At 46.2% G+C, this 17,194-nt stretch overlaps 3 protein-coding genes across 9 annotated transcripts in view; 2 read left to right on the top strand and 1 right to left on the bottom strand.

The window, feature by feature from the left end:
- Positions 1 to 4,091, bottom strand: part of LOC135397164 (echinoderm microtubule-associated protein-like 2) — a 40,867-nt gene extending 36,776 nt beyond the window's left edge. For 3 of the 6 annotated variants that reach the window (XM_064628541.1, XM_064628540.1, XM_064628537.1), the window contains exon 1: positions 106 to 314. In XM_064628541.1, the coding sequence (XP_064484611.1) occupies positions 106 to 175 (70 nt within the window). In that variant the 5' untranslated portion in view covers positions 176 to 314. Of the gene's footprint in view, positions 1 to 105; positions 315 to 3,155; positions 3,178 to 4,011 lie in introns of those variants that run through there. The other 3 variants (XM_064628539.1, XM_064628542.1, XM_064628538.1) reach the window with 3 other exon arrangements.
- A 20-nt stretch (positions 4,092 to 4,111) lies between these two features.
- LOC135397173 (uncharacterized) lies at positions 4,112 to 5,695 on the top strand. 2 transcript variants are annotated; one of them, XM_064628561.1, is made up of 6 exons: positions 4,112 to 4,378; positions 4,775 to 4,890; positions 4,976 to 5,057; positions 5,123 to 5,257; positions 5,321 to 5,437; positions 5,496 to 5,695. In XM_064628561.1, exons 1-6 carry the CDS (start codon positions 4,370 to 4,372, stop codon positions 5,667 to 5,669), a joined length of 633 nt encoding a protein of 210 aa, XP_064484631.1. In that variant the 5' UTR covers positions 4,112 to 4,369; the 3' UTR covers positions 5,670 to 5,695. The 2 variants fall into 2 exon arrangements, with proteins under 2 accessions (XP_064484631.1, XP_064484630.1); XM_064628560.1 differs by having other exon boundaries at positions 5,123 to 5,437.
- Positions 5,696 to 6,378: 683 nt separating this feature from the next.
- On the top strand, positions 6,379 to 15,873 carry LOC135397174 (kanadaptin-like). Its single transcript, XM_064628562.1, has 14 exons — positions 6,379 to 7,095; positions 7,337 to 7,473; positions 7,571 to 7,736; positions 8,238 to 8,357; positions 8,914 to 8,974; positions 9,044 to 9,186; positions 9,257 to 9,414; positions 10,434 to 10,506; positions 10,575 to 10,764; positions 12,338 to 12,437; positions 13,438 to 13,669; positions 13,906 to 13,985; positions 14,929 to 14,998; positions 15,607 to 15,873. The coding sequence occupies exons 1-14, from the start codon at positions 6,528 to 6,530 to the stop codon at positions 15,654 to 15,656; spliced, it is 2,148 nt and encodes a 715-aa protein (XP_064484632.1). The 5' UTR covers positions 6,379 to 6,527; the 3' UTR covers positions 15,657 to 15,873.
- Positions 15,874 to 17,194: the final 1,321 nt, after the last annotated feature.

Here is a 17,194-nt window from a genome sequence, read left to right on the forward strand (position 1 = left end):
GATTAGACAGATAAGCGGATCGAATAAGTACGCCCCATCAGGATTGGAAGCGTTCGAGACATTTTCGCCTTTCGGTTTAAAAGCAGACGACAATTCTCGTCTCACCTGCATCGCCGTTGTTGTCGCTGTCACACTCGTCCAAAAATCGAACTTCCTTGTGACCATTGATCCGCATGATCGCACACTTTTCGTTCCCTCCTTTTCCGAGCACTAATGAAAAACAGGAAAGTGAGGTGCGGCTACTCCACTAGAACTATCCAGCACGACCAGCGTGCTACCGCGATGGTAGCAGACGAACTTCCAGAGCGGCAGACGAATTCGCCTTGCAGACGAATCGAGAGCGCGAAACGAGCGGCGGCGGCGCCATACGGAACCCGCGCACCACGCCACCTGGCCAACAGCTAATGAAACTACGTCAAAGCGCGCAATCGTTCGAACGTGACGAGCAAAAATTTCATCAGTTCTTCGTATTCTATTTCGCCAAAAAACGGCTACATTTGAAATAATTTTTAGCAGTGCAAGGACGGGAAGCACTAAATCGAAAGCGCTCCTTCGCTTTGCTTACTTCAATAAGAATTAATCACGCGAGCCAACTATACGAAAAAATGATGCAATGAGTTCCGAAAACGTCATGGCAGTTTACGCCTTTTGGCCCCAATCAAACAAGAACCTCCCAGCCTACATATCGGCGGAATCTCCAAGGCTACTGTTCCGCCACGCTGAGCGAAATGAAAGCTAAACCAGTCGTCGTCCGCGTTCAGACAACAAAACTTGCCTAACTACAAACTTTTTTTACACCAAAGACGACGACGACGTGCGCCGCCAAAACCACGCCTCGTGCAGCACTCAGCACGCTCATTCGGAACACAAAAAGCGGTTCCGACCGTCGTTTTCCGCTCAGCTGCGCATTCCACCTTCGCAGGGCCCAACGCACCACACGCCGCTGCCGCCGCCAGCCAGCCAGCCATGTCAACCACCGAAGTCAGCGTCACGACATACACCACCAGGGCAACCTCCAAGGCTGAGCTGGTGGACGAGAACCCGCACCTGGCCGCGGAATGTGTTCAGCGCGTCGGCTCCGGGGGCAGTTCGCACAGCAGTGAGTCGAACGGCCAAGCCCCTCCGCTGCTCACCCACTACGAACCCATGTTGGCCAAGATGTCTCCGCCCTCGCACACGCACAAGGGAGAACAGATGCTTCCCGGACCACCGGCTGATCGCCAGTTCGACCGCGATGAATCCAGCAGCGTTACGATGGACGTGCGGAAAACGCTGGACGAAGAGAACATCGACACCGACAAGGCGTACGTGCACAAGCTCGAAGGCAGCGAGCTGCGGAAAGTGGCCGAGAACCAGGCGCTGAAGGAAGCCTATCAGGAATCGAACACTTTCGATAACGTCCTCATGCAGAAGCTTCTCGCCAAGGGGCAAGTGACCAAGAAGAGGAACCTGATGGAGACGGCGTCGGCGAAGCGCGTGACGACCCGTCGCGAGAACGAAGCGGCTAAGATGGATGCGGCCGGGTCGACCATCAGGAGGAACATCGAAGAGTTGGGCAACGCCGAGGAGAACCTGGAGAAGGCGGAAAGGCACCACGAGCAGATTGAGAAGGTGGCGTGCACTCTGCCCAAGCTAACTTCCAACGGAAATCCGCATCCTCAGTAAAATTGTAACTAGCATATATGGCTGGCTCCAATAAATTCAAGGTGGACGTTGTAAAAGGTTTCGTGTTGTGGTTTTTGTGGGGAATGGTTAGATCCAGTAACCCTACTCGATCGCGTGGGTACCTGGACTAGGGGTACCCGCGTTACAATTCCGGTGCCATACGGAATAGAAAAGGCCACATGGAAAGGTTCAGAATATCCCAGAGTGCTTAGCGTCTGTTCCGATTTCTCCCTAGATCATTCTTCATTCGCCCGCTCAGCAAGCGCCCAGCATGCAATGCGTGCGCAAAGAGCACTGGGATTTTCTGAACTCTCCTATTCATCCGGAACCCAGCGAAACTGGCAATGCGTTTGGTGCTTCGTAGCGTCGCAGTCCCAAATAATTTGATAGCCATTTCCGAAGTCTTGCCGAAAAACAGACGGAAGAGCGACGCGGCCAAAAATGTCCCAATAGAGAGCACCTGTAAGTGGCAGTCCAGACGGCCTCTCAACGTCGATTGTCGCGCCACGGGGGAGGACGTAAACGCGTGAAATAAAAGCTTCCAGGCAAGAAATACAATAGTGAGAAGAAAACGCGTTTCCGTAACAAACAACAGCTGCTGCCACCACACTCCAGCACAGTGGAACACCAACTCTGTTATTTACTACTTCCTCGAAAAGCGGGGACGTGAACGGAGTTGGTTTCAGCGAACGCAACCAAGCAAGCAGACCAAAATCAGAAAAATATTACCCTCAGAAAACCAGGAAGTGGAGGAAACTGGAGGTCAATACGTGTGATGTCAAGACCAACAACGATCGTACTGTACTTGCAAGGGAGAATCAAAATTTCAAACAGCGGAAAGAAAATAATGTTAAACGGGAGATTAATTCGCAAGAATGAAGAAACAGAAAAAGAGCACGGCGATAGTTAGCAGACGACAAACAGGAAGTCCTGTCGCTTTCGCACGATATGAAGCGTTTCGCTTTCGGCAATGGCAATAATATTGAGGCCATTAGTAAACCTATTTGCTGCTTCTCGTATGAGAGAATGGGAACCAGAACATAAACTTCCAGACATATCGAAATGCCGAACATAGAATGGACCGCCGGGAGTCGCTGTGTTCGCATCGGACTACCTTTCATAATTGCGAAAGGGACGGCAATAAATGTCAAGCATTAGCTTGTAGCCACAAAGAAACATAAAAAGTACGCGTTGAGAAGGTTGACAACACTTATGGGAAATATCCGCGCTCATTTTGAAAGCCAACAAGAACTCACGAATGGCATATGTCGCAAACACCTGCTACGTTGAACGCGCGCTCATAGCGGCATATTATCTTACAATGTGTACACCTCTTATCCAGAGAGAGGCAAATACGTAGTAGAAAGGGAGTACGATATAACATGATACTATGAAACACATTATTTACATGAAACTGCTTGTTCGCGTGAGAACCATGCCTGACTCATTAACAAATTGCCTGCAGAGTCGAGTACAAAGCACGGACTCACGGAGTTAGCCTTTTTCTGCGTCTTTCTACGTGTACGAAGCAGTACGCCCTGGAAACGCCAACTCTGTTTGTATACCATTATCGCGGAACACCAGATAAGAAAGCTTTTATAAACGCTCGCAGGAACTAATATAAAAGGATTGACAAATATTATCTTATCTTTCACCAGGTGATTCTCGCATAGTCACCTATGAAACGTACTAGCTTTGTTGCATTATGCTGCTCCTATGGTTCATATTGAATTAAGAAACGCTTTAAAAATAGGCTCTTTAATGCGTCTGACAGGCTCTCGTATTGCTATTTACGGAGAAAGCGTCGGGCTCAAAGAAGCCGCGTAAAATCTGCACACAGTGGCGGCAGGCAGATGGTATAAATGGAAGCTCAGGGTGTCAAGACGCCGGCAGCAGCTGTAGGAATTCCTCAGCTCACCCACAGCCCATACTTGTATATTCGTTTGGTAACAGGGTGCCTACGTAATAGCATGCCCTTGTGACAACTATGTTAGGTAATGTGCGTTTGCTATGTTTCTCGTGATACACATGCTTGTTTTTCCGGCACAGGAAGAGAATTCAACGAACATCACTCTGAATTGCACACACTACGACAAGATCAGCAGGAGTACTCCGTCTTGCTTATATACAGTGCGGGGATTAGTTTCTTCAGCAGCGGCTACTGCAATGCAACACTATCGTCACTTTCGAGCAGAGACGCTTCGCGTGAAAAGTTGCGATCTACCATTGCTCGCCACTAGGCAGCAGCGCGTGCAGGAAGCTAATGATATGTAAATATTTTCGTAACTGATACGGTGACAATTGTATTTACGTTAACTTGCATGCCTAGCAGAAATATTGACTCACCAACTGGATCCATGTTTTCAACTCTCGACATCAAAGCGAGCACACGTGGCGCCGCCTAGCACAGTGAGTAGTGAGTAGTCAAGCAGTTTTGTCGCAAAAAGTTGCGAGGAAGGGAGGAAAGAGACGGGTTTGTCGTGAAGGGACTGGGTACTTGTAGTTGAAAGTATCAGTACTTTTTATCGTGTGTAGTCCATTCACCAAATTGTTACTGAAATAATATGTTTGACATCTGTCAAATTTTGATAATGTGTAGCACACAGAGCGCCACCAGTTAGTGAGTTGAGGAGACAACCGTGGACCGAGCAGACGACGAACGACGATTTGAAAGTTCGAAGTTTTGAAGGCTAGCTGCTTCACAATGGATTGGGTACTCGTTGCAATTCCATTACCTTAGCAGTAGAATTTCTGTTACATACATCAATTTCTTCTGACCTGTATTTTGCCGCGAAGTAATTCGCATTTCACATTTCTGTTCGAATTTGTGCATCATGCCCGAGTACCGCGAAAGCAACCGTTAGTTTGAATTTCAAACTGCGGACCGTCTGCATACTAGTCGAATATTAGCGTTTCTCTTGACTTTACAGAAGTCTTTCATTGTCTTTGATAAAGCGAACAATTCTATTTTGATTATAGAGATTTGGGTGTTTCATCGCCACAAATGGTACTCTACCCCAATGCGAGAATTGGACAAATATATTTTATTTGCAAGTTAAAATCAAGTCGAGATCTTGTTATTTGTTTAATGATGTCTTTGTTCCCACAGCGGGAAGACTGGCTGAAATCCACGAAAAGAAGGCGAAGAGGTCGTCTGCCTCCATCTCCCAACACTAAACTAAAAATGAGGGATGAGATGAAAGCTGAGCATCGCAGGAAAGAACGGTTGGCAAACGTTTTTTTTTTTTTCTTTTTCGTTTCTTTTCTTTCTGACATAACATCTGAGTGGTTAGCAATGTTTACATTCCAGCGAACGACATAGATCAGTTTCCGCTCTGACAGATGAGTTGTGCAACATGGTCCCGATGGACTATGGCCCTCCAAGCAGCAGGGTAAACGCGATTAATACGTGATTAAAATAAACATTTTAACTAATAGTTATTCTTTCTCTCAAAAGGTAAAGCAGCTTGAAATGACAGTCAGGTACTTCTTATATCTCGAAGAGGTCATTAGAGATGTCTGTGCTGCAAAAAATGTGCCAGTTCCACCGAGGTGCCAGCTTATGTCGCATCCTTCTGAAGAAACGCAAGAAGTACACACTTCTCGTTCCCTTATATTTTACGCACTCGATCAATTAATTACCTTTATAAAACAGGAAAATCGTGAGGAAGCTAAAAGGAAATTTGATTCAGACGACGACTCAAATCTTCCGGACCTCGAACTTGAAAGGGCGGTGCGAGAGATTCAGGAGTACAATAAACAGAACCATCAGGTAGTATTTGTCTTCTGCTAAGATTTTCGAATTGTGATCGGGACGCTTTGGTTCCTAGGGTATCTCGGAAGAAGACTGGAATGCCGCTGGAAGTTCTCAACAATCCCAGCCTCAAATCGCATATGTGGACATTGTTTGCGATCCAACACATATCCCTCCTTTACGGGAGGCTCCCGAATATTTCGTGGTGCCTTACAGTGAAGTGTGCGGCGCAGTACAGATTGCGCCGTAATTCCACCAACCTCTGCCACCAACCAGAGCCACCAACTCTCTAGAGATGCCCTCTTGTGGAAGAAGTTTCAGACGGCACACATTGGCTACGCCATAACTGATAATTTATTTGCCGTCCCCAATACGCGTAAGACCGGTATTTTTCTTTCTTTTTTTTAATTCCCCCTCTCTATGACTATTGTGCCTTTTTTGTATGTGTACGCCACTGCACACGCAACTTTACTGTGTCTTGGAACAGTTAATTATTTTTATTTATTTATTTATAGCTCTTATTAAGTTTTCGGTTATTTTATTTATGCCCGTTCGCACAAACCGACGTTACTGCTTCAATAAGGGCGGTGTAATATTCCTTTTTACAAGACGTGTCTGTCGCATTCACTTAATTTATTTTGAAATTATCGAAAAACTATGACGTGTTATGCTTGTACAAAACGCATTACTCATCAAACTGTGATACGACATAATTATATTTTGTATATATTTTGTTTTTATTTTTGACTACGTGCAATATGCTGCATCAGTATTGTTATTTGTGCTCACATACACATACGTTTGTAGAAATAAAAAATTATCTGGTTAAATACGGTGACCCTAGAATTATCATCTTCAAGAAAACCGATTAGAGAGCAGACGCTTTCGCTTTCTATCTACTTTCTGTTTCACTGCCGTCTGCTTCCGCTGCGCTCAACGTCTACCGCCAGGGGGAAGCACCAACAAATTTTCAAGATGGCTCCCACTTGAAGTAGCGTTTTGATTTCGTGTTGTGAGATATTCTTCTCAATCTCACCAAAAACAACCCTGGCCGCGACTTTTCACCACTTTCAAACGAGAAGCTAGGTTCAAAACCTACACCTCAGCGATGAACATCATGGATACGGAAGTTTCAACCACAACAGACAGCGAAAGACCCGACGACCCAGATGTAAACACTAACGGAGACATGGTAACGTCGTCCACATCTGATGCAAGCACAAGACCCGTGGAAGAGGACGACAGTTCTGAGGTGTCTTCCTCCGACGCTAGGCCTTCTAAAGAATCGTTTAAATTGCCTATCCTAACCGGGCCAAGGCCTGGGAAACAGAAAAGCCTGAAAACAGGCGCCAAACCTCTGCCCGAATGCACCGATTTACCCCTTCCATCGTCTGCGTCGGAAGATTTTGAAAAAGAACCCGAATCAAGTTCATCGTCCAAGCCGACGTCTTCGAATATTCCCTACGAGGAACCTCCCTGGAGTGGAATACCTGACCGTCCATACAGTTTCCAAGTGCTCAAAAGTGGAGTGATAGTGTCATCCGTTGATCTGGATAAACCGTTTATGGTTGTCGGCCGCAAGGAGGACTGCGACATTGTCATGGAACACCCGTCCATATCTAGATATCATGCCGTTGTTCAGTACAGAGCCGTACAAGGCGAACCGAAGAAATCTGGTGAGTCGCAGCACATAATGTGGTGTGTTCCACTTAAGCTTTTTCGGCACTGTACAGGTTTGGAGCAGCGCCAAGTGGCATTTAATTGCTCCGCTAGTTCCATAAAACATGCAGCAAATGTTACGCTGTCATTAAAGAGGACAATTTCTGCACATATTCCTTGGACACCGTAGGGCTACGGTCCTCACGGTGAGGTGCTGCGAGCATCATTACCATAAAGTTGTTCTTGCACGTATTCCAGGCTTTTACGTTTACGACCTCGACAGTACTCACGGCACCTGCGTGAACAAGAATCAGGTCCGACCGCGCTCTTACACAAAGATCAGTGTCGGCCACATCGTCAAGTTTGGCGGAAGCACCCGCGGATTCCTGTTGGAGGTGAATGGCGACCGCTTTGTTTCCGACGTGCGGGCTACTGAAATGTTCGAGTTTTATACAGAGTACGAACCACATTAACTTGTCCCCCGTTGCTTAGGGACCCGAGGACGACCAAGAAGAGGAATCTCCGTTGACAGTTACAGAGATCAAGGCCCTGCGGAAGAAACATGAAGAGGAAATGAAACGACAGGAGGCTGAAGAAAAGGCGAAAGAGGAGGCAGCGAAGGCCAAACAAGAAGAAGAAGGAATAAGCTGGGGAATAGGTAAACTCTTCTAGACATTATAAACGCTTTCACACATAACGGAAAGTGTTTCCCAAGGCAGAATACCACATTTGTCCCACACGGTACAAAATGCCACAATTATCGTGGAATTTGAAAGTGTGGTCAGTGATGTACTGTGTGCTCAAAAATTATGTCAGTATTCTTGAGGTTTTAGATTTCTTTCTCTAAATTAAGAGGAGCTAAAGAACGCTCTCTCACACACACAGTCGATAGCCCATGCCACTGTCATTTCAAGCTGTCGCGGTATAAGCGTTGTTCTGAACTGAATTCTAGAAGGCATGTTTACTAAAGTTAAAACAACAAAAGTATGTGTTGTCTTTCAAAATTGTACAAAAACAGCAAAATAAACATTGCGGCAAAGCTTACGTTGCTATGAAGCCAACCAGACCCGCAAAGCGTACACCGAAATTTTAGTCGAGAGTACAAAGTCAGCTAGTTTTTTCATACTTACACTCCTGATGCGAAAGTATTTTTCTTCAGACGACGATGCTGAAGATGAGGATCCTTGTGCTGAAAACCCCTTTGCGTCATTGGCATCGAACGAAGAACTGTACGTGGACGACCCAAAGAAGACATTGCGGGGATGGTTCGAAAGAGAAGGTAGTTTACTTTCCTAAGTGCTCGAGCTTGATAAACATAATTTAGTTCTGTTGTATTAGAAGCATTGTCATAATTACTCTAGTTAAAAATGAGCTCGGCTTTAGAGCACTGCACGGGCCACATTTTTAAGCCTGGCCCGGGCCCGGCCTTCCTTTGATTTACATGCCCGGGTCCGGCCCGACGACTCCATACCTGGCCCAGACCCGGCCCAGGCCCGAGCAATTTCGAGGCAAATCCGGCCCGACTCAGTGAAGCGTGCTGTAAAGGTTGACCCTGGCTAGCAAAAAATGGGGTTACACAGGCTGGAGGCCGGCCTAGGACCGGCAAAGTACGGGCCTGGCCTGGGCTCATAATGTGAAACCCGAGCCCATCCCAGGCCCTCAAAAAGAGAACATTACCCTGCCCGGCCCAGCCCACGAGCCGGGCTCGGACTTTCGGGCAAGCCCGAGCCCGTGCGGTGCTCTACTCGGCTGGCGCTGCACTGTTGGAGATATCTAGCGCCTCAATTAATATTTAATTTATATGAATTAATACATATTTTACTCGTCACCTTTAGGTTATGAGTTGCAGTATAACGTCGAGGAAAAAGGATACAGCCACTTTGTCTGCACAATCGAGTAAGGAGCGTCAATAGACAAATAAAAAGTACACGAAGCAGACGACACGCTAACGTTTATTTCTTTCAGCCTTCCTGTCGACTCGCCAACAGGGGAACCTGTCGTCGCCGAAGCATCCGTGAAGGGCAAAAAGAAGGAAGCAGTGATCGCCTGCGCATTAGAAGCGTGTAGGATTCTGGACCGGTACGGCGAACTCCGCAAGGCTCACCACGGCAAGTCCCAGCTCGTCGTCTTTATTGTCGAGGCGGCCACGATAAAGTGGCGGGAACGGTTATGTTGCAGAGGGGAGGAAGCGGAAGGAGAAGAACTGGGAGGAGAACGACTTTTACGACAGTGACGAAGACACTTTCTTGGATCGGACGGGAACGATCGAGAAGAAGAGAGAGATGCGGATGAAAATGGCAAAGAAGGAGAACGAGGTGGAGACGTACGATACGTTGGTGAGCAGGATTCTTTGATCGTTGGTTGGGACAAGTATCTTAGATTAGTACAGTCTGATCAGGCCATTGGCGGTGCAGCCCTGAGATATACCCCTACAAACGATACCGAGCTGAGAAGTAGGGGACGCAGTATAAAATATCTAGCGCTGCTCAAATAGAACATGCTCGACTCAGTGCAGTACAAGTAGTACTTGGTACTGCTTTAGTACTGCACTGTTATTAGGGGCGGCGCAGCGTCCTGAATTCAGCGGGACCGCAGATCCCAACCGGCACCCCCTTGCATCCGCCCCATCCAAATTTTGTGCCCCATTCACAAAATTGGGGTCCACCGTAACCCCCCCCCCCCCCCCCCCCCCCCCCCTTCCACTGCTCCTGACTGTCAATAGTGTGTGAAAACACCAGAAAAGAAAAAAAGGAACTAGGTGCTAACCTATAGACTGTGTACTGTGTGATGAAAAAAAAAAGGTGTACAGTTGCTGTTAGACTTAACTGTAACGTGCAAGTGCGTGGCCTGCACATATGCCAGTGCCACAGGGTGTTGGCCGCCTGGTTTGGGACGAGGTCGTAGCATGTATACAGCAGAGCCGGTGGTGGCCGCGAGTGCGGCAGCGTTGTTGGCGTCTGCGCAAGCCACGAGTTTTGTGTGTCACGGTTAAGTCTGATAGCGGATGTACAATCTCTAGTGCTGCTGACATAGAATGCGCTCCACAAACCGTACTTACAGGTACGTCTTGTCACTGTTGCATTGTTTTGGTCTGTGAAAGTGCCAGAAAATAATATTTAAGATAGCTAGTACTAACGTACGTGCTGTGTATTGTGCAGTGTGCAAAGGCGATGTACTACATGAACTCTGAAAGTCACTGATCTGGGCCTAGTGCTTGGAAGTCACCCATCTGCGCTAAATAACAATGCAGATGTGACTGACGAACTGTTGAACTGTTTCCGATGAACTGTTGGCACGAAAATGAACTGTTTCGGATGAACTGTTTCCGAAACTTCTCTCATTCTGTTTTGTCCAGGTTGAGAAGCTACGCAAAGTTGAACGAGAGATTATGGAAATACAGCAGAAACTAGAAGCCAGCAAACAGGCCGGTAAGCAGAACGCAAACATGTCTGCAGCGTTACGTATCCGATTTTCGACCATCGTTTTTCTTTTCTAGCCAAAGATGCAGAAACTGGAGCCGAAGACTCGTTGGATGCCTTTATGTCGTTGCTGAAGTCGCAGACGCTCCAAGACAAGGCGCAGAGATCCAAACTTAGGCAGCAGCTCGCAACGCTCATGCAAGATCGCGCTCGCCTGGCGAAGCTAGCCAATATTGCCAAACCAGCCGGTCTTCCGCCCCTCACAAGGTCAGTGTTGAAGGGTTACACCGAGTAGAGGAAGGCTGTTGCATGTCTCTGTCAGAGACATGCAACATCGTGTGTTTTGTGGTTAGGGTAAGGCGAGAGATGAATGCAAAATAATGGTGCGAGGTTGAGGCAGCAATTTCCGAAGGGAATTATAGAAAAACAAGGTGTCTACACTACCGATGGGCATAAGTGGAAGTGTCATGAGGTCAGTGGAGTGAGGTTAAGCCAGAGCCTGGTCTCTACTCTATAGTGGCAATGTCCTCAGAAGTCGGCCCAAACATAGCCCATAATAGCCAGTATTGGCTTTCAGCAGCCGTTGCTAAGGAGACAAGCCATGTTCAGCCACATGGGTAGCCACCAGGCTTTGTATATCAGCTTTCAAGTAATCTCTGACGATTGGTTGAATCAGACGACACAGTGACTCCATGTGCAATGAAGGGGGGAGGGGAAGAGGCATTAAGCAGGCCCCCTTCAATTTAGAAAGCACTATGTTGCAGTGAGTTAGCACAAACAACAACAACTTTATTTAAAGATAACGAATGGGGAGTTTCATCACCAGGGGGCGATACTCTACCCCATTGCCAGTGGTAATGCGGGGTATGAAATAATGAGCCCCTTCACGATAAGGATCGAAGTCCTATGGTGTCCAGAAAGGTGAAAGAGAGCTTTGAGGGCAGAGCATTGGTGGGCTGGATTTGACCAGAGAGCAAAGAAAGAGAGAGGGGGGCGAGAGTTCAAAGCCCGAAAAAACATTACTTGCGTTGAAATCTCTGAAGAACTGAGCGGTGGGCCGATTACAAGACACATCCAAGACAGAAACAGAACTCTGAAACTGAAAGCAGACGATCTAGCCGAAAGCTGTAAGGCGGTAAAACGATAATTGGTAGTGAAAACAGGTGAGAGTTTTACCACCCCCTGCACATTATTCAGACAGTGCCACGTGCTCGAAGCAAAGATTGGAGCCGTTCTGTGCACGTGAACGTGCGCGCTAGCATTTTGGTACCTGTAGTAACCTGAACTGCCAAACGGACGGTGTGGCTACGGGTCAACGGTCTGAGATAGGGACCGAGCCAAAGCGGGGCTATCTTGTGACACATGCAGTGATAAGGACGCGGGTAGTCCTTTCTTCCAGTAAACAACCTATACAACAAGAGAGTCAACAGAGTATAGTGTGAAGATTAGAGATGTTAGTTTGCTTTTGTTATCATTAATCTGATGGAAAAATACTAATTGCTTTTTAGATTTGCAATGGATGGTACCTCCACTTGCTTGAGTAGATTTGTGGTAATTAGTGTTTCATAAAAGAAAACTAACTTACAGTCAACTTACATTTTATTTAATTACTTCTAATAAGTTATGGTCAAAGCCTGAGGATTCTGAAACTCAGTAAGTTACAATTATTCAAAATAAACAAAAAAAAAAGTAAAACCTGAGTAGGAATCTAGTGGCCACACTCTAAGAAAAATGCTCATTTCACGGCTCATTGTACGAAGCATATTTTGCATGCAGTGCATGGAACTCTGTGTGAAACATCAAAGGTGAGGCGACAACATCCATTTCAATGCCATTTCAGTACCCTGGTCAAGCCTCAGGCAAAAGATGGAGCAGCTTCCATCAAGAAAGCACTTCCCATGACTGGATCCATGAAAGGACATCCTTCACGAAAGAGGCCTGTAAGTCCTCCGTAAATACAGGCCTGCATGGACAGTGGCTTTCTTTAACATCCTGCCCACAACTTCGAGATTAAAATGTCACCTCCATCCAATCCCCGCGTTGGGCCACACACTAGGTCTCTCCGATATGGCTGCAGTCGCTGCAGCAGTTCCAACCAGTGAAGCACTTTCGTATTCGTTTTGTAAAAGTGTGCATGTAGTACCAGGCAAGTTCATGTCGCGTCGCGGAACTTTCAAGAACTAGTGCAGAGAGTGCGGCCAAATTGTATAGACAAGATCCACTGTATTGGTAAAGACTAGAGATGGGACGAATCCAGATTTTTTGAATCCGAATCCGAATCCAAGGAAGGTTCTATGAATCCATGAATCTTACAAATCTTTCAAATCCTCTCTTTAAACAGAAGAGATTAAAAAGCCAGGAAACAGAAACACTTCTAGTGAAAAGTGTTTTGAAGCAGAATATGATACCTTCGTTTAATGAAGAACAAATTAAATAATGCTCGAGTTTCAGGAGAAAATATAGCCCATATAGTTCTTCTTAAACGTAATTTATTTAACATGTTGTTCATCGACTGAAAAAAACTTATCTATTCTCGGGTCTGAATTATTTCCATAAAACTAAGCATAAAAAAAAAAAGCAAAACCAGGTTACTTTTAAACTTGTAATGTAACAGTTGCTGTCTAAACTCTTCCCGTCCAGAGCAATGTAAACAAACAAGAAAACACCTGTCGGCCAATGAGGCTTTCGGCGGACACTGGAGGTGCCCATTTGAAAAAGAAACAAACAAACAAACGTGGCTGGTGGATTCGAAAGATTCAATTTGCCATTTTGGGGCACTGGTATTCGGATTCGCGAATCTCTGCCTAGGATTCGGGGATTAATTAGGTTGGCACATCCCTAGTAAAGACACCGGTATCCTCATGGCGAAAGGGCTAGCCGTCGTTGGCCTCACAGAGGTGGGCAACCTGGTATCTTCACAGTGTTCTCATTATGCATCAGGTTTCTGCAACGGTCGTGCAACCAGCAGCTCCCGCTCTACAATCCGCTACTTGCGAAGACGAGGAAGAAGAAGAGGACGACGAGGACAGTGAGGGCCAAGTAGAGGAGAAGCCTCAACAAAATGCAGATAAAGTTTCCGAGGCTGCGGACGAGCGAGGCGTTGAAAAAGGAAAGGAGCTGCCGAAGGACGAAGACAAGGTCACGTCACCGGAACCACAGAAGAGGATCATGGGTAGGCTCAATTTACGTTTTTAGCTATGAAGGCTACAAATGCTGTTGCTTCTCGTATAGGTGCAACTACAGGTTTTCCCAGCGATTTTAATCCAAGCGCCATCGAAATTAATCCACGTGCCATGCAAACTTTATAGGGCATGGATTAATTTAGCTGGCACTTGGATTAAAATCGCCGGGAAAACCTGTAGTAATAATAATACTAGCAAAAAAAACTGCACAAAAATTTATTTCCAGGCCCCGCTAGGCCACCAGGGGATACGTTAACGTTTGCGAAACAGAAAACCGAAAGTACCAAGTCAGAAGAGTCAAAGAAGGTGAGTTTGCAACATTGTGTCTGTTGTAGTAAGTGAGTACAAGGCCTTATGTTGACTCGAGACTTCAAGGTGAGTCAACTATGACAAAGGCATGGCATTGTTGGGTCATACAACTTTCTGTAGTACATATGGTGGTAAAAGTCAACCAGTACTTTATTATCTATAATTTGGAGTGAACTCAGGCACAAGTTATACATTCAGGGTTTGATCGGGTCAAACTAAGATGCCTAATCACGCAAGACCACGCCGAGGTTACCTGTATCTGGGAAAATGAATGCATGTTTTGTGTACAGTGCAAAGTGCTATCCCAGATTCCAGCCTAAGTTGATTTTCGGGGCAGCATGGTTGGGTGGAGTCCAGAACGGTACCGTAATATCACACGTATTAGCTGCGGCTTATGCACGATTATTTTTCTCTCACGGGCGCTCTGCGGCTTATCCACCAATGCAGCTTATCTGATGACTATTTTTCCTTGGTAGTTTTACGTATTTTTTCCATACGCCGGTTTTAACGAAAGGGCCCGCGGTGCCCCTGGAACAGCACACCCCTGTCAATGTACGAAGAGGGGTGCGTCCACATTCGAGTAGACTGACCTACCCGGTGCCTTCACCCAAGCAGCTTTAACGAAAGTGGTGACAGTGAACCCTGTCGTCTGGAAGGCCAGTGACCCGTCAATCCATGAAAAACACACACCAAGGGCACAATCCGATCATTGTAAAACACTAGAACTGACCTCCTTCGTTGTACACCGTGCCGACCTGGGAGTTTCTAGCCTTCTCTGTGGTCGCCTTTGTTGCACAAATGAGTCGCGTCATATTACCCCCAGCATATCTGCCCGAAAATTCTCAAAACGTTCATAAAAATGGGTCCTGCTGCTTATCTGCAGTGCGGCTTATACGCGTGAAATTACGGTACTTGTTTAAAGTATGTGTGTTCCATGCAGAAGGCGAAGTCTGGGGCCGCACATTTCACCGAGAGCAGTGACGACTACATCGGTTGGCTTCCTCCAGAAGGTAAGGCCCAGTCTTGGGCAGTAAACTGTAACTTAACTAGATACAGTCAAACTCCTTTATAGCGAACACCTTTTTAACGAAAATACCACTACAGCAATTTTTTTTTTGCGGTCCCGCTGGAGCCCTATAGGTCCAATAATGGACATCCTTTTTAACGAAAATACTTTTTACTTTACTGCAATTTTTTTTTTGCTGTCCCCTGAGTTTCGTTGTAAAGGAGTTTGACTGTACCATTTTGATGGGTGAAAGCAACTGTAAAATGAAAAAAACTGTAAAACTAAAAACAATTAGTTACGATTTGCCTGCATGCTGCGAATGACTTTCTTGCGGTGGGGGGTGTTATCCATATTTATTTTTATTTATGCGCACATAATTTCATCCCTCCAGTGACCCGTGAAAAAAAACTTCCGTCTCAGATTGAGATATTCGCTGCACGATAAGCTCCGCACTTGCAACGTAGCAAAGCCCATAGAGTTCGTGGATGTGACCTGAATAGTAGTTCAAATATTCAACATTGGAATTTCGTGTGCTGCGTTGTTTCTAATAATATTTGTTGAGCTCCAAGAACAAGGCCTCGTGTTTTATTCCACGCCTTCTCTCGATCACAGGTCAGACAGGAGACGGGAAAACGCACCTCAACACGAAGTACGGATACTGAGAGTTTTCCGGCTCCTTACGACGCCTGTGTAAATACTGTATCACGCGGATTGTCGGACTCATCAGCCAGAGACGGGGGTGGCGCGAGAGAAAGTCTCCTTATTCTCAACGCATGATGACAACGCTTTCGGTTGGATGTACATAAACACTGTATTTACATTTCACGTAGGTGTAGGTGGCTGATAATGTAGGACGCAATAAAGAGACGTTAATTTGCAGTGTATGGAGAGTTATTTTGACCTCTCGCAAGTAAATGGTGCTTAATTATGTGAGACGATACTCAGTCCTAAAAAAATTATTGTTGGCAAAGCATTATCCGTGCAGATAAATGCAGTATAAAACCTGGATATAACGAAAGACTATAACAACAAAATTTGCGGTACAGCAAAATAATTTGTATTCCCTTCAGCAATTGGCTGCCAGATTTAGTCAGCCTTGATACAAAGAAAAAAATTGTGTTCCCTGTGAGCTTCGTTATATCGAGGTTAGACTAATTCTGATATTACCCACACACAAAAGAAAGGGAGAAAAGGTAAGAGCAAGCCAGAACTAGCAGAAATGACAAAAGCATGTTTAATAAAACTAAAATACATTTACCAGAAGATGTCCCCTGTGAAACTGTTTGAGTAATGGCAGGAAAAAAAAGCAGCAAAAGAACTGCTGCAGGTCTACTAACGTAACGATAATGATAACATGTCTGTTATCGTCACGTCATGTGCTATGACTCGCACAGGTATGCTACTACAGCTTTTGTCAACTTTACTACAGCTTTCCAGCACCAGTTTTCTAATGCAGTGGTCCTCAACCGAGGTTCCACAAACCTGATGCTGTCGAGCTTCCGAGAGTGAAACTTGAATGTGTACCGGGGCTCGCCCTTTGCCAGCCTCGGAAGCTGACCCACTTCTATCGTTGTATAGACGTAGGTTCCTTATTACCGTATTTTCACGCGTATTAGCCGCACCGCAGATAAGCCGCAGGACTCGTTTTTAGATACATTTTGAAAATGTTTTGCAGATAAGCCGCACTCGCAGATAAGCCGCGGGTAATACGACGCGACTGCTTTGTGCGCTAAACCAGTGATGCACATACAAAATCAACAGAGACGCTCAACCGTCGTGAGCGCCGTACTCCCTGCCAACTGCCCTGTTCCCGTACTTGTCCGCGAAGTCGACGACTTTTAGTTTGAAGCCGCTGTCGTGGCTGTGCCTCAGCGTTGGCTGACCACGTTTTATCCCGATGACAGGTGTATTGAACCCTTCCTGTGGGTCTGCCGACAAAGGAGACCGTGGGGAAGGCCATAAACCCTGTCCACATTCCGTTGTCGGCATGATGTATAACAAAGGAGGTCATTTCTAGTGTTCTACTAAGATCGGATTGTGCCCTTGTTGCGTGTTTTTCATGGATTGACGGGTTGGTCCACTCGAATGTGGAGTGCACCCGCCCCTGTTCGGTATTGTTCGTGCACTGGCAGGGCGGTCCTGTTCCGAAAAACATGAGGCACTGTCGGCACTTTCGTTTAACCCGGGGTATGGGGAAAGT

This window comes from Ornithodoros turicata, chromosome 6, assembly GCF_037126465.1.
Source record: "Ornithodoros turicata isolate Travis chromosome 6, ASM3712646v1, whole genome shotgun sequence".
NCBI classification, from domain to species: domain Eukaryota; kingdom Metazoa; phylum Arthropoda; class Arachnida; order Ixodida; family Argasidae; genus Ornithodoros; species Ornithodoros turicata.